Genomic DNA, 24238 nt, shown 5'->3' with positions numbered 1-24238 from the left:
TATGGAAGGCTCACATGTTCCACTACAAGGGTAGTATTTAGAGTGGGGTATGGGCCCGAGTCCCCATCTCTATCGTTCACTACACTGTGCAAGCAAAGAATTGACCCTGGTTATGCCACAGAAAAGGAATCCAACAGAAACAAGACTCTGTGGAGAGTTGATGTTCCAGATGTAGGCTTTATTAAAAGTTCAACTTAGTAATCCACAAAAAAATATCTAGGAACCAATCCACTGGGAACTATGGGCCCAACACAGTCTGTGTTTCGACAATAATGTCTTCCTCAGGGGTCCCTGTAGGTCCTATGATAAGACCTTGTGGATTATGAATGAGTCCTAATAAACAGATTCAGTAAAGACTGCACTAATGAGAAATTCTCAGGAGTGGGAGGGTAGTATTTAGAGTAGGGTATGGGCCTGAGTCCCCATCTCTATGGTTCACTACACTGAGCACCAGGCTACTTCAGGAACCAACTTGCTGCTCTACTAGCACTGGCTGTAACATCTGAAGTCATCATGGAAATTTGAATGTTGGCACGGCCTTTCCTCTGTCGTGTCAGAAGTGATATGTCAGAGGCTAGGCCTTGCTGGGGCTAGCCACGAGCAGCCTGTTTTCAGTGCTGCCTCTGCTTACTGGCTAACGCTTCGGGAAAGGGAGGGAGGGGGTTTGCGGCTCAGGATCACTGCTGCTGGTTCTTTGGGGCTGGAGAGAGAGGGAGGGTGAGTTCATGGCTCAGGACCATTCCGCTGCTTCGGGGCTGGAGGGAAAGGGGATTCACAGTTCAGGAACACTACCGCTGCTGCTGGTTCGGGGCTGGAGGAAAGGGGGTTTACAGCTCAGGACTGCTGCCGTTGCTTAGCAGGGTAGGAGTGATCTTTTTGGCATCCGGCCTGGCCCCATGCCACTTCTTGAATGACTGCCATAAGTTCTCGTGAGTCCCTTGAGTCTCACGAGTCCTGCGAGAACTGATGGCAGCCATTCAGGAAGCAGCGCAGGGCCAGGCTGGATGCCAAAAAGATTACTCCTGCCCTGCACCACTGGCCGCGAGATTGGAGGAGGCAGCCGTCCAGCAAGGGAGGGATTTAAGGGGGGGATTTAAAAAGGTACGGGGGGGATGATTTTTTTTTTAAAAGTTCAGTGCCTCTAGATAAGCCACGGCCCGCCTCATTTCGACTAGCAACTGTTAGATAAGCCACGACTAGTAACATGGGGCAGCTTATCTATCAGTTTTAAAATGTAACTCGGCATTTTCTGCAGCCTATAGTTGGGGAAATACGGTAACCACCTTTCGCCGATGATGACAAAGTGGTGCACATTGTGTACAAAAGGGTTAATGGTCAGTACATAACAATAAAGAAAGATTTAAAAAAGCCACAGAATTAAATAAACAGAGAATGGCAAAAGAAGAATTTGTAGACGCAATCCAAGGAGACAAACCTTGAGAGGACCCATCTCCAGCTTTATGTGAAATGCCTAGACCTTGTCAAAAGCCTGCCTGGGCAAAATACCAGGTTTTGAGATCCACTCCGAATTTCCTATAGCAAGCTTCAGCTCCAAGGCTAATCAGTAACTGGTTCCATAGATAGGGTGCATGTGGTCTCCGTGCTGAATTTTAGAAGGTGGGGGAATGGAAAGCAAATTGCTTTGAGAGAAGTGCAAAAGTCAAACAAGGGTATAGGGAATAAAGACATTGTCTACATGTTTGGGAAAATCCATATGGAGGGTGATCAAAATTATCCCCTTGGTGCACTGCTGCCTGATGTGAAAATGGTTGGGTTGTTGCTGCCTTAGTTTACCTCGCCAAGTTTCATGGACATTTTTCTCCCCCTCCCCTCCAACACCAATAAAGGTAACTCGTGTGATGGTATCCTTTTATAAATGTTAAGGATTTTATACACCATTTATATGCTACAAATGTGTTTTGTGATCATTGTCATTTTAATAAAAACCTATAATACATGCAAACAAATTAAATACACCCCAATGTAGGCAGAAGGCGAAACATAGTCATGTCTGGTGGCTTAAGATTTTTTTTTGTGTTTTACTCTTTGGAATGTTTACCTACAAACTTAAACTATCTTTCCCCTCTTTAAAAGGTGTCATGTATGCAGGTAAATTAGGGAAATCCCTTTTCTTCAAATTCACTGAGATTTGGAATAACTTCCCTGCCCAGCTGCTGAACCTAGGCTCATTCCAATTATTCCCAAAGCATCTGAAAACCTGGCTTATCTCCAAAATGTAAAGCTATCTATTTAAAATGTAAAGTTAGCTATCCTCTTCATAACCTCTAATTTCTTATTATGCCCTTCCCTCATTTATTGAATTTACCTGTAAACCGTGCCGAGCTCTATCTTTATGGAGATGATGCGGTATTCAAACTTAAGGTTTAGTTTAGTTTAGTTTACATTTGTGTTGTTTTTATGAATTGCAATTTTTACTTTTTTCGGTTTTAGCAGATCTTATGAAAATAAAATATAGGCATGAAGAGATAACTATCCCCCTCTTTTACGAACGCATAGCGTGGGTTTTAGCGCTGGCAGTGGCGGTAACTGCTCCGATGCTCATAGAATTTCAATGAGGCTATTTGTTATATACCATTACCGCTTTTTTTTTTACCTTTGTTTTCTGCAGTTTGTATTCTTTGGCCTATTTTTCAAGCTTTGGTCCTCTGATATGCCTGGGTACTAGTGAAAAGTATCCTTACTTTTAAGTACAAGACTAAACAACCAACAGATCCATTATTAACACTTTTACAAGGTGAATAAAATATTACCACCTCAGTTTTGCAAAGTTGATATCTCTTGGGTGTGCCAGAGCAGGTTTTGTTTCCAGCCCCATTGACCGACTTTCTCCTGAAAAAAAAAAAATAGAAGTTAGAGATGGTTGAAACTTCTGTTACATTTCATAGATTCCAAAACCCACTGCTTATTCCTCCTGTTACATGGAGGAATGCAAACTTATCTCTCACTATAACCACAAAGAAAAACCACCACTAAATCACAAAACCCCTCACAAACACTTCTGATCACCCTATCTGAAAAAAACAATTACATAGGAGAAGTAGAAAAGGTTCAGACAGAGCGACAGAAATGATACAAGGCATGAACTGCTTTCCCTAGGGTTTAATTTGTAGACAAACAGGAAGTCAAACTGGGGGAGGATGCAGGAGGGCCAGGTACTAGGAAAAAAGGAGGAGGGTCTGGATTATGGAGCACTGTAGAATAACCATTCTCCGCTCCATTTTTTCCAGGCTCATCCCCCTTCCCGCCTCTTCTTTGTAGGCTGCTTGTAAGAGAGGAGCTACACATCACTGCTTCTCTGGAATCTGAAAAGAACCGGTGGAACTGCATTTCAGGCTGTTCCCCCAGAAATTAAGCTGTGGCTCTCCCATGAAAAAGGCTATCTCTTCAGTTTGGAGAAGAGAGACACTCATATCCTTTCCTCTTCCCTGCCGGATGTGAGTAGCCTCCCTTTCTCCACCTCACCCGTCTCTTTTCCTCTTTCTAGCCCTGTGACCCATCATGGCATTTTCAAAACATGACGTCCAAAATTGGCAGCAAGAAAATATGACCATAAGTCTAGAAATTTTTTATTTTTTTTAAAAATCTACAATCTGGACATCCAGGCCATGAAGCGTGGCAATTGGGGGGGGGGGGAGAAGAAGGAGGGGGGCACAGAAGAGGACAGATGCCTGCACCCGGGGTGGACCCCCCTTCCATGGACACTGGCAAATAAAATCATATCTACTGTTGAGCAGATATCGGTAGCTACACTTTTGGTTCAATTAGCTTTAGAATCTGACAGATTGGTTGTTGAAAATATTTTTTTTTTAATTTAAAGATAAAGAGTTTGAATCATAAGATCAGAATGTACCCAGATGTATCCAGAGTGACCCAAAAAAAAAAGGAAACCATTTTTGATTTTGCGTCCTCAGGTTCTAAAATTGGGAGCTACTCTTGCACTTAGATTTCCTTGTAAATGCTTGATAAATTTTCAGGGAGCTAGATATGTATTCTTTGAGTCTTCACAATTGTCAAGATGTGATAAATGCTAGTAACCCTGTTAACATAGAAGAAGGCTCGTAATATAAAGGTCCTAGGTGATCTTCAGGTTTGCTTGTCTGCTTGCCTAACAATGATTTAATAATTACTAAATTCCAACTTCTTTAAAAGCTCTTTCCCTCATATTGTGAGCCAACTAACAGAACAAAGGGAAATTTTTTTCATATTGTATAGTTTGATTTTTTTTTTTTTTTTCCTTTTTTGTAACTGTTTAATCTGTATGATTTTTGTGATCATGAAAAATTGAAACTTTAATAAAAGAAAATTAAAAAAATATCTACTGCAACATAATCACATATATGCTGTTTACTCCCTATTCAATCACACATACATAATTACTCCCAAACACTCCTGATGCACAAATATCCAGTCATTCTTCCTACACAAATGAAGCTCAAGTGCTCATAGCTATTACTTTTTTGCTAGATCATGCTGAAGCTTCTTTATGGAGAGGGTGGTTGATGCTTGGAATACGCTCTCGAGGGAGGTGGTGGAGAGTTCAAACAAGCGTGAGATGAACACAGAGAATCTCTAATCAGAAAATAATAGGTATATACTGAAGGAACTAATAAGGCCAGTACTGGGCACCGTCTGTGTCCCGTACATGAACATTCAGTTGAGGATGGGCTGGGGAAGGCTTTGACGGAGACTCCATTAGGTGGAACCTAAGCACACTAACATGGTTAGAGCTACAGCTTCAGTACCCTGAATTTGTGGGTTTAAACCCACACTGCTCCTTGTGACCCTGGGCAAGTCACTTAATCCCCCCCATTGCCCCAGGTACATTAGATAGATTGTGAGCCCGCCGGGACAGACAGGGAGAAATGCTTAAGTACCTGAACAAACTCATGTAAACCGTTCTGAGCTCCCCTGGGAGAACAGTATAGAAAATTGAATAAACAAATAGTGTAGGCCAGGGTTTCACGCTTAGAGGGCATTCGGAAAAGTTGAAAGGGGACAGATTCAAAACGAATGCTAGGAAGTTCTTCTTTACACAACGTGTGGTGGACACCTGGAATGCGCTTCCAGAGGACGTTATAGGGCAGCGAACAGTACTGGGGTTTAAGAAAGGATTGGACAAATTCCTGCTGGAAAAGGGGATAGAGGGATATAGATAGAGTCCTGGACCTGTTGGGCCGCCGCGTGAGCGGACTGCTGGGCACGATGGACCTCAGGTCTGACCCAGCGGAGGCATTTCTTATGTTCTATGTTTGTCTCCATCCCAAAACACACCCATTTAGGCATCTACCTTTTACAGAATCAGGTAGACACCTATTGGCCAATTCAAATTTTTTTTTCAATTATGAGCTTGTTAAAGCTCATAATTGAATTAAAGTGCCTAACTTTAGATGCCTCTTATAGAATCTAGTACCTAACTGCAAGGAGAGCATACATGTGGGTGGAACATGGGTGGGTCATGGGTGTGTCTTCCAGGTCCACAAGAATCCCAACAGCCTGATCTGCCCATGCCCCTCCAATGGCCACACACTCTTTTCAGATCCGTGCATAAAATTTATGGGCTGATTCTGGAGCCTAAAAATGTGGGTGTGAATTTTAATTAATGTCAATTGGTGCTGATAATTGATTATCAGCTCCCAATTATCTGCACTAATTGGCTTGTATCAATTAAACTTCATGCCCAAATTTGCATATACAATTTTGAGCACCATTTATAGAGCTACGGCAGTAGTTTATAGAATAATGGATCTGGAACTGAAACCTGACCTTTTTATTTCTCCTTTCCTCTCTCTCCTACTTAATTTGGAGCTCCTTTCCGTTTAACATTTTATTCAGTTTTTATTGTACACCCTTCTGATTTTATTTGGGAAGGGCGGTATATTAAAAACTTAAATAAACTAATCTAAACATCATTTGATACTAGAGCAGTGGTTCTTAACCTGGGTTCGACCGAACCCCAGGGGTTCGGTGAGTCAGTCTCGCGGGTTCGGCGGAGGTCAAAACACACCTCTGACTCATATAGCGCTTCGGTCACGTTCAATCATCTATCAGTTATTCAGTGATTTTGACCAAGACTGATCGTGTACTCGGTTTCTTGATCTATCAATCTGTAACTAACGCCTTATATACATCAATCAATTCCTGATCAAAATTTGTGATTTAACTGATAGATGATTGAACGTGACCGAAGCGCTTATGATTCGTGATGATACACCCCGCTTGTCCATAATTGGCTGCAGGTGATCACGCAACATTGCTTGGCCTATCTGTGCTGCAGGGGATTTGATGCGCACAGTAGTCCAATTGTAACTGTTGTGATGGTACGTCGTGTGATACCTATCTTAATATTTTAATCCCTTACTAACTATGTCGAGCAAAATACGAAAGTGGTCGGACGAATATGTACAATATGGATTCACATGTATAACGGAACGTGATGGGAGTCAGCGTCCTAATTACATGATTTGCAATGCCAAGTTGAGTAATTCTAGTCTAGCTCCGGCAACACTAAGGGAATAAAGAAGGGTTCGGTGAACACGCATATGAAACTGGTGGGGTTCAGTACCTCCAACAAGGTTAAGAACCACTGTACTAGAGGCACCAAACTTCCACTTGCCATTGGCATAGCATATGAGGGAAAGCCAACACACAGGCACACCAATGCCGACCTTATGCTAGCATTCTGTAATGGAATCTTGGTACTATAATACCACATTCTCTTGTTTTCTACCATTATAGATTCGACACTTAGGCCTCGATTCTATAAATCGGCACGCCTAGCTGATGTAGGCACCTATCTTATTTAGAAGGCTTAATCAGCACCAATAATTAAAAATTAGCACCTCATAATTGATGTAAATTGTTCTTAATTAGACAGTAGATTCATTTGCGCCTAACAGAATGTAGACATGGTTAGGGGCAGATCGTGGGCATGTGTTCTGGACTTAGGCCTACTCATTTAGGCCAAGAAAACCCTGGCATAGATATGGTGCACCTAAGGTTAGAACACCTATCAATGCCTAAGACTATTTAGGTGCGATTCCATAAAATGTGCCTAACTTTTATAGAATCAAGTCCAAACGCCACACTACTCAGTGCCTAAGGTTTAGGCGTTATTTATAGAATCCAAGTACATAGCATTGGGGCACCTGGACTGAGGAGCCCATTTATAGAATTGCCTGTAAAGTTTTAACTGGAAATGAAGTACAGAGACTAAAACATTTATTAGACAAATCAATGTTCGATTTAATTGCTTCAGTTCAAATGGGTCCCGATTAGAAGGCGTAGCTAAAAAAGATTAATGGTTCACTGCGTCAGAATTCTCTCTAGACACTAACAAGACACTAGACACTAACAAGACTTCAAAACTGCCTTGTGGTCTACAAGCTTCAAGTTTTCCCTGCTCAGTGTCAGATTCTTCAGCATCTTGACAGTACCTTTGCTGGAGGCAGTGCCTCTCCTGGGACTTCACTCCCCCTCCACAAGTCCTTGTACAGGCAGTCCACTTGGTCCACTCTCCCCACCAGTGTGCAGTCACTTCTGACCCCTGCTCCAGGCTATTAGAATTCTGTGCAGTATCCTGCCCAGGATGTCAGATTCGAAGAGAGATGAATATAGGCTTACTGTTAGAATGAGTTCCGACACCAAGCACCTGTTTGGCCCATACTTTATAAGGGGAAATGAAAATCGATGCATGCTTCGATTGAACAATTAAGAAAGTGGGATATTTACACAGCTAGAAGCTTTTACAATGGTGCTTCTGCTCATATCTGAATCCTTTTTTTTTTTTAAGGGACTACAAACCTGAAGTACTTAGCATTCTTCCTTCCCCCATAGACACAAAATTAGGAATACCTCTTTAGAACATCTGTCCCTACGAAAGGGGAAGGGGTAAAATGCGGACCTCGCAGATCTAAACCCACACGTCCTTAAAAATCTGAGGTCCATGCCATTTATGTGTAATCAATTTTTATTTTCAAACAGAAAAGCAACCTACAAAGTAGAACCAGAATACAAAATAGACTAACCCTGAGGGTCATTAAAAGCAAGCTGATTCAACAACAAAAATTTGAATGAGAACAGCAAGTGGAACAGGAAAATACTGATCCACCAACACAAACTGTTAATAGATTGCTCATTATAAAGTAGAACAGATATTGATAAATCACTTTTAGTCTCAGCATAGGGAGGGAAAAGCATTAGGATCCGTCGGAGCTAAATTGTCATAGAGGTCTGTCAGACCCATAACATATGCTGAGACTAAAAGTGACACAGACTTCAGATTCTTAAAGACGTGCGGGTTTAGATCCGTGAGGTCCGTAAGGTCCTCATTTTACCCCTTCCACTACGCATGTAACATATAGTACACGATGTATTTGTTTAAGGAACAGATAGAGTCCATTGCTCTGGACACCAAAATTTATTTAAAAAAAAATTTTAATGAATGGGTGACAAGAGTGGGCTGGATTCAGCAGGAAGGATAATTGCACACATAAAGGTACACATTGTACAATGTGGCAAAAGTTCTGTGGAGACACTGAATGTAACTGGGTATAACACAGGGTACTAGTCAGTGCATCACATTAAGAGCATAGTCAAAAAAACAGAGGAGTGGTAGAAAAATCAATCTACTTACTAATCTTTCCACCAAGGACAAGGAACAAGGAAAGAAGGAGCGGTTAAGCTACAACTGTGTTGGGCAATACAGAGGAGGCCAGTTTGCCCTGAGGAAGCGGCAGAGTTGCCATGAAATGTTAGTACTAATAGGAGTTTAAAAAAGTGACAATAAAAGCATTGAGTATTCACAGAGATCCTCATTTGTTCATTACATAGTAACATGGTAACATAGTAGATGACGGCAGATAAAGACCTGAATGGTCCATCTAGTCTGCCCAACTTGATTCAAAATACTTCACATTTCCACGCGATTACATAAAGGTTTATTTAACAATTGGCATTAATCACATGAATGAAAGTTTTTTTGTGCCGATGATGTGGGAGGTGGTGGTGAGCCTTTATAGGCTCACCGTTAGCTTGAGGCTTTTTCTTTCATTCATAGTGATTTGCTCAGGAATTTTGGTGGAGAGATTAGTCAGTAGAGTCACATTAAGAGCATGTCATTTGTTTCTGTACCATAATTCTCACCCATATATTATATGTTCCTTTCCTAAAACAAAGGGCAAGGAAGCCCAGACGTCATTTCTAAGCACCTGCAATGACTCACCTGTGATGTAACGAAAGCAGGACTTCCCATGAAGACAGCAAGGGGAAGAATCCACCTTAGGCCAGAACTGTGACCCAATCCTGAAAGTTTCCTCCAGCTCCACTTCATTCTGTATAGAGAGATTGACATTTTAGACCCGATGTCAAATATGCCACCACTTTAATAGTTTCTGGGACCAAGTTCTATCCCAAATTCTAATGCCCTGAACAGCTCTAGATAGTTTAACTTCAGGCTTACAATCTTCTCTCAAACTTTTGAATATGAAGTTCCATCCAAAGATAAAGAATCTACTCTCCAGGATGTTCATACATGGGTTGGTAATCTTATCAAAGCCCTTAAATTTTGACACAGATAAGGACACTAAGCAAACTAATAGGTTATTGGGTAAATCATACTCACACACCCAAAAAACATCAGAGCTCTCTTCGCCACACTCAGCTCTCTACTCAAAGCACCCCTCCTCTTTTTCCCCAGACTATGGCTGAGTGCTTCCATAACAAGATTCCATAACATGATTAACCTTGAGTTCTCGACCAAATCACCTCCACCTCTCCCTCCTCTGGTCTGCTAAGCCTACCTTTTGTCGACCCCTGTCACCTTTTCTTCCTTCTTTGAAATCACTGAAGAGGAAATTGCACATTTTCTTTCCTTCTGCAAACTCAATACTTGTTTTTCTGATCCCATCCCCATCTGTCTACTAATCTACCATGATCCCCTTTATTTGCCATATCCTCAACCTATTGCTCGCCAGTGTGACTATGCCCAATGTCTTCAAACATGCTGTAGTTATTCCGCTCCTCAAAAACCCTCACTGGACCCTACCTGCCCCTCCAACTATCACCCTGTCTCCCTCCTCCCCTTCTTATCCAAGTTGCTTGAATGTACTGTTCACTGCCATTGTCTTGACTTTCTTTCACCTCAAGCTATCCTTGACCCTCTTTAATTGGACTTTCACCCTCTTTATTCTATAGAAATTGTCCTAAAGTCTCCAATGACCTGTTCCTAGCCAAATCCAAAGGTCTCTATTCCATCCTCCTTGATCTATACAGTGGTGCCTCGCATAACGGACGCCTCGCACAGCGAACGCTGCGCACAACGAACTTCTTGTCTTGATTCGTACAACGGACTTCGTTTCACACAACGAAGTCGCCCGAGCTGCATCCTTCCGCGCAGTGTGCGTGACGCTACCGGCTACCATCCTCCTCCTCCATCAACCAAATGGGAAGTTACATCATGAGGGGAGAGGAAGGAGGAAGGAAGCCGTTGGCAGCATACGCACTGTTAGAGCCCCGTGGCTTGTGTTAAAGTTGTTTACAGACTTCAACAGCAGCGGGAGAAAGCAGTCGCCGGCCCTGTTTCGCCGATCGAGGGGGGGGCCCTGTTTCGCCGATCGAGGGGGGCCCTGTTTCGCCGATCGAGGGGGGGCCCTGTTTCGCCGATTGAGGGGGGGTGCCTGGTGTTGCCGATCACTGCGGGGGGGGGGGGGGTGGGCTTTGGCAGAGGTGGGAGAAAGCAGTAAATGAGTGGAAGTTGGCAGGCCTGGGGATGGAAGGGCAGTCGAAATACGGTATGTTGGAGCAGGGGATGAGAGGGAGGGAGAGAAGGGGAAATATTGGACAAGGGCAGAAGGGATGCTAAATCATAGGGTGACAGGCAGAGAGAACAACAGGAAAAAGAGTGGAAGCAATCTTGAACCCTGAAGGTGAGGGAAGAGAGAGGTGGTGAGATGATTGATCATGGGGAGAGGGACAAAAGGGAATAGAGATGGGATAGGAAGATAGTGGAAGTAAAAGGACAGGGAGATGTATGTTTTTAGATGTATCTAAATAAAAATAACAAAAAATTTATCTTTTTTTATGTCATCTTAGCATATTTTATGCTACAGAACGAATTATTTTTTTTAACATGTATTGTTATGGGAAAACGCGTTTCACATAACGAACTTTTCGCATAACAAACTTGCTCCTGGAACCAATTAAGTTCGTTGTGTGAGGCACCACTGTATAAGGCTTTTGACACTGTAGATCACTGCCTACTTATCAATATGCTGTCCTTGCTTGGGTTTCAGGGCTCTGTTATCTCTTCTTATCCTTTCTCATCACACTTTTAACATAAGCTCTAGAGGATCTTCCACCATTCCGCTATCAGTCAGTGTACCTCGGGATTCTATTTTGGGACCTCTTCTTTTCTCCATCTATAATTTTTCCTTTGGTGCTCTAATCTCTTCCCATAGCTTCCAGTATCACCTCTATGCTGACAATTTGCAGATCTACCTCTCTACACCTGCTATTTCTACAGGAATCCAGGCCTAAGTCTCAGCCTGCCTGTCTGACATTGCTACCTGGATGTCTTGCTGCCCTCTAAAATTAAACATAGCCAAGACAGAACTCCTAATTCCACCTCTTCACTTCCTCCGTTCTCTATTTCTGTGGATAAGGCTCTCATCTTCCTTCAACAGCTCACAACCTCGGGGTCATCTTTGATTCATCTCTTTCCCTCTCTTCGCATATCCAACAGACCACCAAAACCTGCTGTTTCTCTACAACATCGCTAAAATCCAGCTGTTCCTTTCTGAGCACACCTGCCAAGAACCTCATCACCTCTTCTCTGGATTACTTCAACTTGCTTCTCACAGGCAGGGCTGCCATCAGAAATTTCTGGGCCCCTTACTGAGCAATCCTATTGGGCCCCCCACGCACCCCTTCCCCCCCCCCCCGACTCCCCCTTCTTCCATGGGCCGAATACACACATACTTTTCTCTGTCGCCGCACTCTTTGACCAAAAGATTTGTAAGCCTGCAACCACGTCAAGGTAGACTCTTTCAGCAGGGCCCTAACCTAACCTAAACTAAACTAATCTATACCTATCTATTCTAAACTAACATATGTCTAATACTGAACTAATAACAAACTAACAAACATCTGCATAATAAATAACTAATAAATAATAGTGCTAGTAGCTATAATTCACTTTTGAATGTAAAATCTCAGTTAAGGATTTCTTTTGCCCTTTGTAGGCCAGAAGTAGATCACAATTGCACAATATTTTTTGTAACAAGTATTAAATGTGTTTTTATAAATACTGTAAGCTTAATAAATATATCAGAAAAAAACTACACATCTGAGCGCATATCTGAACATACACATCTGTATGATCCCATCCTCCTCTGCTTGCCTATAGCTGCATTATGCATGTTAAAAATGTACGATATGTTGATATGTGCACCTTCCTTCCTTCCCATCCATCCTCCTCAGCCTGTCCTTACACATCCACAGCTGCATGTTAATGATGATGTATATGTTATGATGATAAATAAGTGCATATGAGCACATCATTAACATGCAGCTATGGATGAATATAAAAAAGAAACAATATTCTGTGCAATTGTCAATTTATAAATCAGCGTCTTCTCCCCATTCTCTCTTCCCCATTTCCCTTCAGCGTCCTCAGCCCACTCTCTCTCCACTTTCCTTCAGCACACGAACATAAAAACAAGCAAGTAATTTATATCATTTTCATTCTATTCATTCATAGAAATTAAAGTCTAAATAATGCCAGTCACATAACAAAACATGATTAAATTCCCTGCACAGTCAAGCCTTCAAGGATTACTAGATGTCTTTCAGCAGTTCCCCTCCCTCCCTCCCCCTTACCTTTGTGGCCAAGTCAAAATGATCTACCAACAATAAAATTTTAAAAACACAAAGCACGCTGTACGCAGAGAAAATGTTAATTATCATTTATATTCCGCGGGTTTTCAAAGAGGTCAAGGCAGATGACTTTATGCAATGTCACCTCAGTAACAACTATACAAAAATAGACAAATATTCCCCCTCCCTTTTTACTAAAACGCGATAGCGGTTTTTAGCACAGGGAGCTGCGTTGAATGCCCCCACGCTGCTCTCAACGCTCATAGGCTCCCTGCGCTAAAAAACGCTATTGCGGTTTAGTAAAAGGGGGCCATAGTGCAAAATATAGACAGCATATATAAATTCTCAAAGCAGACACATTTTGATCACTAAATTGAAAATAAAACCATTTTTCCTACCTTTGGTAATTTCATCAGTCTCTGGTTGCACTTTATTCTTCTGACTGCGCATCCAATATTTCTTCCCTTCTTTCAGCCTCCTGTATGCTTCCTCTCCTCCAGACCTCATTCCCTCCCCAAACTTTTTCTTTGTTTCACCCTGCCTCTTCTTTCTTTTTCTCTCTCTCCATACCCCCTTTCTTTCTGTATGTCTGTTTTTCTCTCTCTTACCCTGCCCCCTTCTTTCTCTCTCCACACCCTCTTTCGTTCTGTATGTCTGTCTTTCTCTCTCTCTCTTTCCGTGCCCCATTTTTCTTTGTTTCACCCTGCCCCCTTTCTTTTTTTCTGGCTTCCTGTCCCCCCATTCTTTCTTTCTCCCTGCCCTCCCCTATGCCACCACCATTGGGAAAATGCTGCCACCGCCACTGGGGAATAGGCTGTCACTGCCGCCATTGGGAACAGGCTAGCGCCGAGTTCGCCCTGCTTCTCTTCCCCACGGGGCCGACCAACTCTCGCCACCCGACGTCAATTCTAACGTCGGAGAGGACGTTCTAGGTCAGCCAGGCAGCGATTGGCTGGCCCAGAACGTCCTCTCTGACGTCAGAATTGACACGAGTGGTGAGAGTTGGCCGGCCCCGCGGGGAAGAGAAGCAGGGCGAACTCGGCGCTGCCTGTTCCCAATGGCGGCGGTGGCACTCAAGTGACTAAAGAGCCGCAGTTTGCCGGCCTAGGGAGAACACTGGAGGGTGACCAGTTGTGCACCCCCTTGGGACGTAAACCTAGGGCGGGGCGGACCGCACCCCCCACCCTGGTATGCCACTTTTGTACCTCACTCCCTCCCTATGACCAAAAATTCTCCTTTCTTCTATTCCCCGTGTACACAACCATCTCTTTCCCTCCCTTCCTCTCTCCCAAGTCCATGCCTTCTGTGTCCAAAAACCCATTCCCTCCCCCACCTCAGCATCTCTTTCCCTCCCTTCCTCTCTCCCAAGTCCATGCCTTCTGTGTCCAAAAACCCATTCCCTCCCCACCTCAGCATCTCTTTCCCTCCCTTCCTCTCTCCCAAGTCCATGCCTTCTGTGTCCAAAAACCCATTCCCTCCCCCACCTCAGCATCTCTTTCCCTCCCTTCCTCTCTCCCAAGTCCATGCCTTCTGTGTCCAAAAACCCATTCTCTCCCCCACCTCAGCATCTCTTTCCCTCCCTTCCTCTCTCCCAAGTTCATGCCTTGTGTCCAAAACGCACTCCCTCCCCCCTTTTGTGTTCCGCGTTTGCCTCCCAGCCCATCTTTGCAACTTTCTCAGCAAAACGAAGCTCAAGCTGCGAGGCTTGTCTTCTGTTTCCTGCCCGGAGCTGACAGGGGGCCCGGGCTCCCCCAGGGTCCTAGGCCACAGTCTAGGGGGAGGGGCGGTCCACCCCACGTGGACAGGAGAGAGCTGGACGGGGGACCCGCGGAGTTCAATACATCTCGAGCCGCGAGGCTCGTCTTCTGTTCCTGCCTGCCCTGCCGCGCACAAATAGCCAACCGGAAGTTTTCTCCGACGTCAGCGCTGACGTCGGAGGGCAGGATTTGCTTAAGCCCTCCCTCCGACGTCAGCGCTGACATCGGGGAACACTTGCGATCGGCTATATGTGAGCGGCAGGGCAGGCAGGAACAGAAGACGAGCCTCGCGGCTCGAGATGTATTGAACTCCGCGGTCCCCCGTCCAGCTCTCTCCTGTCCACGTGGGGCGGACCGCCCCTTCCCCTAGACTGTGGCCTAGGACCCTGGGGGAGCCCGGGCCCCCTGTCAGCTCCGGGCCCCTGAATGCAGGACTGGTGGTACTGCCCTGATGGCGGCCCTGCTCACAGGTGTTCCACTAAGCCATCTCTCTCCCCTTCAGTCTGTTCAGAATGCTGCTGCATGTCTTGTATTCTACCAGTGTTGTTATGCTCTCATTGCCCCTCTCCTCAAATCACTTCACTGGCTCCCTGTCCATTTCCGCAAACAGTTCAAAACTCCTCTTATTTTCCTACTAGTGTATTCACTCTGCAGTTCCTCAGTATCTCTCCTCTTTCCCTATACTCCACACTGGGAACTCCATTCATCAGGTAACTCTCTCTTATCTGTACCCGTCTCCTCTACTGCCAACTCCCGACTGCGTTCCTTCTACCTTGCTGAGCCTTATGCCTGGAACAAACCTCCTGACTTGGTTTGTCAGGCTCCATCTCTGGTGGTATTCAAATTCAGACTGAAAGCCCACTTTTTTGAAGCTGCCTTTAGGGGGTGGAATGGGATGATTCATCATGGGATGTTTCATCACAGCCACGCTGAAATGGCTGTTCAGAATCATCCCATACAGTGGGGCAGTGACAGAAGTCTGGCAGCCCAAAGCCAAAGGGATGCAGCACCGAGGACCGCACAAAGCCCCATTCACTGGGAGGGGTGCTGAGGAACTGTCAGTGACAACTTCAGCAGGACAGTGCATGGGATTCATTGAGCGCCCAGCCCTGCACCACAAGAGCAGAGCAAAATGGCAGCTAGGAGGTGGTGATAGAAGAGGACAAGCTGGGCAAGGGTGCCAATGGCTGAAGGGGGCTCAGACATGGGAGGAGAGGGAGGGTATAATTTGGGGGGGCTGTGGGAGGCATCCCTCCAAACACTTAATTGTTAAGACCCAGATTTAGAATAGGACGATCATTGTGGCTAGTTCATCATCCTGAAATGACTGCGCTGAAACGGCTACAATGAAACAGTCACTATGAATCATCCTAGCCCAGGAGTGGGCAACTCTGGTCCTTGAGGGCCAGAATCCAGTTGGGTTTTCAGGATTTTCCCCAATGAATATGCATGAGATCTATTTGCATGCACTGCTTTCAATGCATATTCATTGGGGAAATTCTGAAAACTCGACTGTATTCTGGCCCTCGAGGACCGGAGTTGCACACCCCTGTCCTAGCCCCTTAAATCCTAACCCCAACCCACTTATAAAGCATTCCCTCTTTAGGCCCCTACCGTATCTACCTCATCATTCCCTATCTGTATAGTATAGATTCACCCTTCTGCCCTGTTTGTCTGTCCTAATTAGATTGTAAACTCTTTTGAGCGGTGTCAGGTCAAAAGCGCGCCGGGACAAAGGCGCGCCCAGACAATTGAGCACAGTGCGGAGGCGCGCACCGCTCTAAATTACAGTTTTTAGGGCTCCGACAGGGGGGCGTGGGGGGTAACCCCCCCACACTTTACTTAATAGACATCGCGCCGCGTTGTGGGGGCGTTGTGGGGGGTATGGAGGTTGTAACCCCCCACATTTTACTGAAAACTTAACTTTTTCCCTGTTTTTAGGGAAAAAGTTCAGTTTACAGTAAAATGTGGAGGGTTACAACCCCCCAAACCCCCCATAACGCCGGCGCGATGTCTATTAAGTAAACTGGGGGAGTTCCCCAACAAAACCCCCGTTGGAGCCCCTAAAAACTGTAATTTTGTGCGGCGCGCACCTCCGCACTGCGCTCAATTGTCGGCGCGCGCTTTTGTCTTTCGCGCCGTTGTCTATGAACCCTTTTGAGCAGGGAGTGTCTCTTGCATGTTTAATGTACTGTGCTGTGTGTGCCTGGTAGTGCTAATGAAATAATAAATAGTAATATAGTACGGTAGTAGTATGGATATTAGTCTTTAGTATTCCCTATGTCTTTTGCCTTAAACTAGACGTAGGTGATTTCACAGTCAGAGATCCAAAGGAGAGCTCAGAGAGGTCTGGATCCGGCTTCTCCCATGGGTAAGAAGATAGAGAATAAGAAATGTACCCCAATTCAAAAGATTCCTACCATTATGCAAATTGCCATATTGCTGCTATTTAAAAAAAAAAAAAATGCAAATGAGAAAATAACTACTTATGATAAAACCATTATGAAAAGCTTCTCATTGCTATATGAGTTTACAACTATAGTCATTGTAACCCTGCTGTGACCATCAGGAAGAACGGAGTTCAATAGTAATCTCATTTGTGCTGACAGTAATAATTCACCAGAATGAGTCTTCTCCCACGTCGAAGAACTCATTGGATAGGAGAGAAAAAGCAGAACAGATGCCGTTCAGGCTTCTCCAGCTCTGAAAAGAGGAATCGGAAATCTCAGAAACAGCACTCGGACAACTTGTACAACTCATTGTGGGGGTGTCCTTGGATACCCCAAGATGGAAAATTTGTGCATATCAGATTTTACAGAAGCGCACACAAAACAATTTTAGAAAATCACTTCCTATTTAACTTTCCCCCTTTTTATCGCCAACCACGGCGGTAAAAGCTCCGACACTCATAGAATTCCTATGAGCGTCGGAGCTTAATACCACCACGGCTGGCGCTAAAAAAGTCTAGTGCAGCTTCATAAAAGGGTGGGCTAAAAATGTTTAAGAGTAATTAGGAAAATATGAGCAATTTCTCACTTTATTTACGGCTGTTCGGAAATATACAGACATCCACCTCAGGAGTAGAAACTGAGTTCCAGATTTGCAAGACGTTCCCAATAGAGTAGTCAAGAAAAGCCGTTGAAATTTACAGTTGAATAAACTGGGACATACACAAAAACATCAATCTGTCCAAGGTTTTCTATAGAAGGTCAGTGGGAGGGCAGAGGTTAGAACTTGTGTGAGTTCCCAGAAGTTTGCTGTAAAGTTGCCAGCCATTGCTAGATTTTTAGAACAAGACTCTACTACTGCAAGGACTTGTTCTAACTTCCTTATTATATTTCTTAAGAAAAAAAAAAAAAAGAGAGAGACTCCAAATCCAAGTACGCAGGAAAGTAAACCCAAAAATGGATCAGCCTGTTCTAAAAAAAAAAAAAATCAGGAGTCAGTTGGCAGCCCTAGTTTTACCCATTGAGATATTCAACAACCATAAGTTAAAGCCTGCAATCCATTGTAAGGCCAGGAGGTGTCACTGTTCAGTGTAAGGAGTTCAGGTAACTGGTAGGGTGCTCTTATTGTCTGTCTATTTTCTGTTTAATATACATTCTCACTGATCTTTTTACAAAGTAAATGTTACTCATCTCATACTGTAAAAAGCTGAAAAGTCTGATATACTATATAAAATCCTGTTTCAGATTCCTGCTGGCCCTTGTTATTGAATATCTTAGAACAGACTCACACTGCAACATGCCTAGTCCTGTGCTCTGTCCAGTTACAGAAAACAAAATGTATTTTAAAAAAATTAGGGCATTAAGAACCAAATTGCTTACTTGATAAATGATGTTGTTGACCTGAGTGCCCAGCAGTCATTCTCTACATCCTCCGAGCTTAAAGTTTTAAATTATAGCTTAAAAATGCAATAATTCAGTGATATATGGAAGCTCAAAGCTCTTGGCTGGCCTTCCAGGGACAGGTGTCTCAGACTATATCCTAACACTTGGTTTTGATTAAGCCTTCCAGACACTTCTGGTATAAAGCCAAAAGACAGCACTGGAAAAGTTTGTTTGCAATTTGGTTAAAATCTAACATCAACGGGATTTTTAAAAAAAAAGAGAAAAGGATTATAGAAATAATTTTGTTCAAGGAGTTAGCAGGACCTTAACAAAGAAACATAATTATGGCAGAATGAAAAGAAAAAAAAAAGGTATCCTTATGTTACCTGCAACATCTCGTCAAGCTCCTTCCCCGGCAGTATTCAAATCCAGACTAATAAATCCCACTTTTAACTCCTAACCCCTATACACTTGTAAAGCACTCATGCCTGAGAGACTCCCTAACCCCCTACTTGTTCTCTTTGTCTGTTTGATTAGATTGTAAGCTCTACTGAGCAGGGACTGTCTCTTGAATGTTTTAATGTACAGCGCTGTGTACATCTAGTAGCACTACAGAAATGAAAAATAGTAGTAGTAGTGAACATTTTCAAAAACTACATTAAATTAATGAACCATGGTTTTATTTTAGATTATTTGGGACAGACTTTCTGCCTACCGCTTTGTGGTTCTAGCTTGGTAGGAACCAGTGCTGGGATTTGGCACCACAATAGGACACTCCAATTACAACCATCCAGGGGTTTGATGGTATTAATATAGCTCTCCCAAGTCAGCCCAGCCATAGCAAGTTTCAGGATTAAAGAGTCAAAGCAGTCTCTCTCTCTCTCAGAATCATCTAAATCAGTAGTTCTCAACCCTATATAGATTGCATAGATTTTTAAACGCAAAATTAACTTAGCAACTTACAGAACAAAATTATTCTGGCTTCTCTGTCTGTTTTGCTCTTTGCAAATGAATATGCATGGGGCAGATATGCATGCCTCTCACCTCCATTATATGCAAATCTCTCTCATGCATATTCATTAGGGCTATCCCAAAAACCCAACTGGCCTGGTGGTCCTCCAGGATAGGGTTGAGAACCACTGATCTAAACTGACCCTATCTGACCTTTAGAAGTCACCTTTGAGAAATGTCTGAGACTGCTCCCTCCTTCCCTCCCCTTAGGGCTGTAGATTAGTTGGTAGATTTTAGTAACAGGTCATAGGGTTGGTGCCCTTACGTATTATTCAAGAGTTTTGTAGACATCTAACACAAGTTAATCTGCTAGGCTGACCTGGTGACCAATATTTAGACCACATTCTATGTTTATGTATACTGGGAACTTTATAAAACACCTTTCTAACAAAATCAAAGCGATGGGCATTGTAGTGTAGAAGGTCCATCTTCCAGGTTCATTCCAGAGGAGGGCAAGAAATAGGGAACTAAAAGTAGACAACTCCTTAACCTTTACTGACACAGAGTTATTTAGGTTTTTGGTCTAGATTAGAGGTCTGCACGGGAGCGGGGTTCCCGCGGGAATCCCCCTAACCCACGGGACTCCCACGGGCACCCCCTCTAGCCAACAGGACTCCCACGGGGATGGAAGGCTTTGGAAGCTGGGTTCATCCATATAATATAATGGACACGTCAGCCTTAGTAAAAGAGGGGGTTTATAAGTTAATCACCTGAACGGAAAACAAAAAAAGGGTTCCACCAAAGAGATTCCACAAGGAAAACAGCAGCGCAAACTCAAAAGAAACTGTGGAATTGATGATCCTGTCAGAAGTTATTGCTGCTTTTTATGGGGACGGGTGGGGATGGAGGTAATTCCTTGCGTGGATGGAGAGGATCCTGACAGGGATGGGTGGGGACGGAGAGGATCCTGATGGGGACGGGCGGAGATGGGTGGGATTTCTGTCCCTGTGCAACTCTCTAGTCTAGATTAGGGTTAGGCAATTCCGGTCCTCGAGAGCCGGAGCCAGGTCAGGTTTTCAGGATATCCACAATGAATCTGTACGAGATAGATTTGCATGCACTGCCTCCTTGAGATGCAAATCTACCTCATGCATATTCATCGTGGATATCCTGAAAGCCGGGTCAGGTTTTCAGGATATCCACAATGAATATGTACGAGATAGATTTGCATGCACTGCCTCCTTGAGATGCAAATCTACCTCATGCATATTCATTGTGGATATCCTGAAAGCCAGGTCAGGTTTTCAGGATATTCACAATGAATCTGTACGAGATAGATTTGCATGCACTGCCTCCTTGAGATGCAAATCTACCTCATGCATATTCATTGTGGATATCCTGAAAGCCAGGTCAGGTTTTCAGGATATTCACAATGAATCTGTACGAGATAGATTTGCATGCACTGCCTCCTTGAGATGCAAATCTACCTCATGCATATTCATTGTGGATATCCTGAAAACCTGACCTGGCTCCGGCTCTCGAGGACCGGAATTGCCTACCCCCGGTCTAGACTAAGAAACCCCAGTGCAGCGTGTCCACTAGTACTGCCTCGTCTGGAAAATCAAAGTAAAGAGCAATGGTGATTCATTAAAAGTGCACGTCATACACCTGCTGATAAATATTTAACGTGCATGTTACCGTCCTATTAAGGGATTCCACGGTCCTATAATGCAGTGGTTCCCAACCCTGTCCTGGAGGAACACCAGGCCAATCGGGTTTTCAGGCTAGCCCTAATGAATATGCATGAAGCAAATTTGCATGCCTATCACTTCCATCATATGCAAATCTCTCTCATGCATATTCATTAGGGCTAGCCTGAAAACCCGATTGGCCTGGTGTTCCTCCAGGACAGGGTTGGGAATCACTGCTAATGTCACGTCCTGGCACTTTTCTTTACATCGCATAAAACCGAAGGCTAAAACTTGAATTTGAAAAAGTAAAGACTTCACTGAAAATAAGGTCTTCGGTTTAACATGCAACAATCATGGACACAGCATGCAACGATCGCTTTCTTCTTACTGCAATTACTGCTCTGAACATGTGTAGACTTGTTCAGTCTAGACTTCCCCTACCTTGAGGAATCGCAGTGACTGTCCTCTGGGGTGCAGGTGCTGGACACAGTTTAAAAAAAAAACAACAACAAACTCCTTGGCATAAAAGTTCTTAGGCTATTAAAGCGTCCTCGCAGAATCTCTCTACATTAATCCGGATCCCCCCTATCAGTTTCGCTCCTACCACACGTTCACTCTGAATTTTCTTTCCTCCTGTCTCACTCCGCCTCTCTTCCTCCGATCGTTTTCTCTTTCTTTGCCTTTTAAAGTCAGAGGTCGGGCTTGCACCCAGCCAGACTCGCAGTGATGTCCCGGGCTACTCCTGGGCTCTTTATAGCTGTCAGAGGGACAGGAAGAGTTTGACACCTTTCCCTTCCCCTTCGCCTCCTCTTCCCCCCCTCCCCCCCCCCCCAAAAAAAAAAAAAAAAAATCCGGGCTGAGCAGATTGTACTGCAGGTGTTCTGCAGTGAGCGACTCTCTTTCTTGATTATGGAGAAGCACATGTTTTGGTTCTAATGTCTATCACGTTGAAGAGATTTTTTTTATCTAGTCTTGTAAATTTTGTTCGTGCTGAAGATCCAGAGTAAGGCAACGATTGTAAAGACATTCAACTGCATTCTTGATTCCTGACTCCCGACTATTAGACGCACTAAATCCCTGCACCTAACTTCCAGAACGTGTTGCTAGTGCGCTTTGCAAATTTGGTACGCTTAATCCCTTAGCGACGCCTTCTGGTAATATATTTTTCTACTTAGGTAATTCCAATTAGGGAATTTGACTAGGGGGGAACATTTTTATTATACTATTTTGATTACTGTTACGGGTTATGCTGTTGTACACCGCTATGGACTGGCTTCTTTGGGAAAATCCTAATCAATTGTTTTTACATAAAATTAAATAACAGCAAATCCTGCCTTCTCTTGTTGTGTATGAACATGTGACTTTAGGATGACCTATAAACTAAACAAAAATTAGTGGCTGTTCCTGTATCATAAAACTGGCATTAAGTTTTCTTAAATAACAAAATTAATACCAATACTCTCCCCGCCAGCAATGCATCAAAAATAATTTCCTCATATACAGAACAGGACTGGAAAGGAATCAGCACACCCAGGAGAGTTTGGTTTAAGCTTTTCTGGTGAACTTGAATGACCCAGGTGAGTTGAATTTACTTGTCAGTCTTCCGAGATCCTGAAAATAATCCCTGTACTGTAGTAATCAGGGCAGGATTAACCAATAGGCCAAGTAGGCATGTGCCTAGGGCCCAAAATGGTCAGGGGGGCCCGATGAAGGAGGGCATCAACATTGGTTTTTCCCACACAGCGATGGACCCCTCCAGCATCGATCGGCAACGCAGCCTCCCCCCCATCGACGGAAAGTAAGACAAGAAAGGCAACGGGAACTGTAATTTTGCAAGCGGTGCTGCTAGCCCAAAGCTTCCCTCTGACGCAGCTTCCTGTTTCTGCCCGGGCGCATGGTGGGGTGGGGCGGGGCAGGGGGGCCCAGTGTACTTGTGTGCCTAGGGGCCCTCAACAAATTCATCCACCCCAGGCTTCTTTGTTCTATTCTAATGCCTCATTCCTTTCCAATCATTTTTCGCTGATTTTAAGGGCAAAGAAGGGAAGGGGTAAAACGCCGACCTCACGGAACTGACGGACCTCGCGGATCTAAACCCACACGTCCTTAAAAATCTGAGGTCCGTGTGGCTTGTAGTTAGTTTCTGGCTCTGACAGACCTCGGTGACAATTTAGCGCTGACGGATCCGTCTCAGCATAGGGAGGGAAAAGTATTAGGATCCATCAGCGCTAAAATGTCACCGAGGTCTGTCAGAGCCAGAGACTAGTGCTGGGGTGGCTCTAAAACGAATCCTTTAAACTGGTTTCTTGCAGCCCCAGTAAATTTTAAAATCTGAGGTCCGCAGCTCTGACAGGCCTCGATGATATTTTAGCACTGACGGATCCTAATACTTTTCCCTCCCTATGCTGAGACGGATCCGTCAGCGCTAAATTGTCACTGAGGTCTGTCAGAGCCAGAAACTAACTACAAGTGGCACGGACCTCACATTTTTAAGGATGCGCGGGTTTAGATCCGCGAGGTCCGTCAGATCCGTGAGGTCCGCGTTTTACCCCTTCCCGGCAAAGAATTAGTTCTGTGCAGACATTAGGAAGCCTCTACTCATTTCTCAGAAGTTGGCCTCGTTCAGTTGTATTTCATCTTTTTTTAAAAAATAAAAATAAAAACTATAAATGTTCAATAGAAACTCTTAATTAAACCAAGCTCTTCTGAAATGGCGCGCAGGGCCATGGACGATCTGGGGAAGATGAGGGCAGCCTTTGTTTATAGGGACACCAGAGTCAGTTCAACTGCACAGCTCTGACAGACTCATCACAGGAGCTGCCCTCTGCTCTCTGTCAGCCAGGAAAGCTGGTTCTTATCTGAACTGGGTGAAGAACACTGGATCTCTTGGGGGGGGGGGAATTCTCACTCTGTACAGTATAAAAAAATATTCACTTCAAGCTGGTATGTAGTGCGTAAGTAGCTTGGCATAAAACATTTTATAGGAGGAGAAAACATCACATACGTCTTCTCCCTAATTACTTCTTTTCCCTCCCCTGAAAATAGGCTTATAGACAGTTCTGAGAGTTGCTTCAGTCTCTTAGCGTGGTGCAAGCATAAAAGAAAAGCACATGAAAATCAT

The 24238-nt window shown here is 44.1% G+C and overlaps 1 protein-coding gene across 3 annotated transcripts in view; it reads right to left on the bottom strand.

The window, feature by feature from the left end:
* ADAMTSL2 (ADAMTS like 2) overlaps positions 1-21824 on the bottom strand; it is an 83381-nt gene extending 61557 nt beyond the window's left edge. The window contains exons 1-4 of one of the 3 annotated variants that reach the window (XM_033961067.1): positions 21562-21824; positions 9242-9350; positions 7455-7597; positions 2772-2850 (exon numbers count right to left, since the gene is read on the bottom strand). In XM_033961067.1, coding sequence (XP_033816958.1) covers positions 2772-2850; positions 7455-7597; positions 9242-9349 — 330 coding nt within the window. In that variant the 5' untranslated portion in view covers position 9350; positions 21562-21824. Of the gene's footprint in view, positions 1-2771; positions 2851-7454; positions 7598-9241; positions 9351-17684; positions 17839-21561 lie in introns of those variants that run through there. The other 2 variants (XM_033961069.1, XM_033961068.1) reach the window with 2 other exon arrangements.
* Between the last annotated feature and the right edge of the window lie 2414 nt (positions 21825-24238).

The sequence above is a fragment of the Geotrypetes seraphini genome, chromosome 10 (genome assembly GCF_902459505.1).
Source record: "Geotrypetes seraphini chromosome 10, aGeoSer1.1, whole genome shotgun sequence".
Lineage (NCBI taxonomy): Eukaryota > Metazoa > Chordata > Amphibia > Gymnophiona > Dermophiidae > Geotrypetes > Geotrypetes seraphini.
Note: the sequence above shows the minus strand (reverse complement) of the source record. Positions and strands in the feature narration are given on the sequence as shown.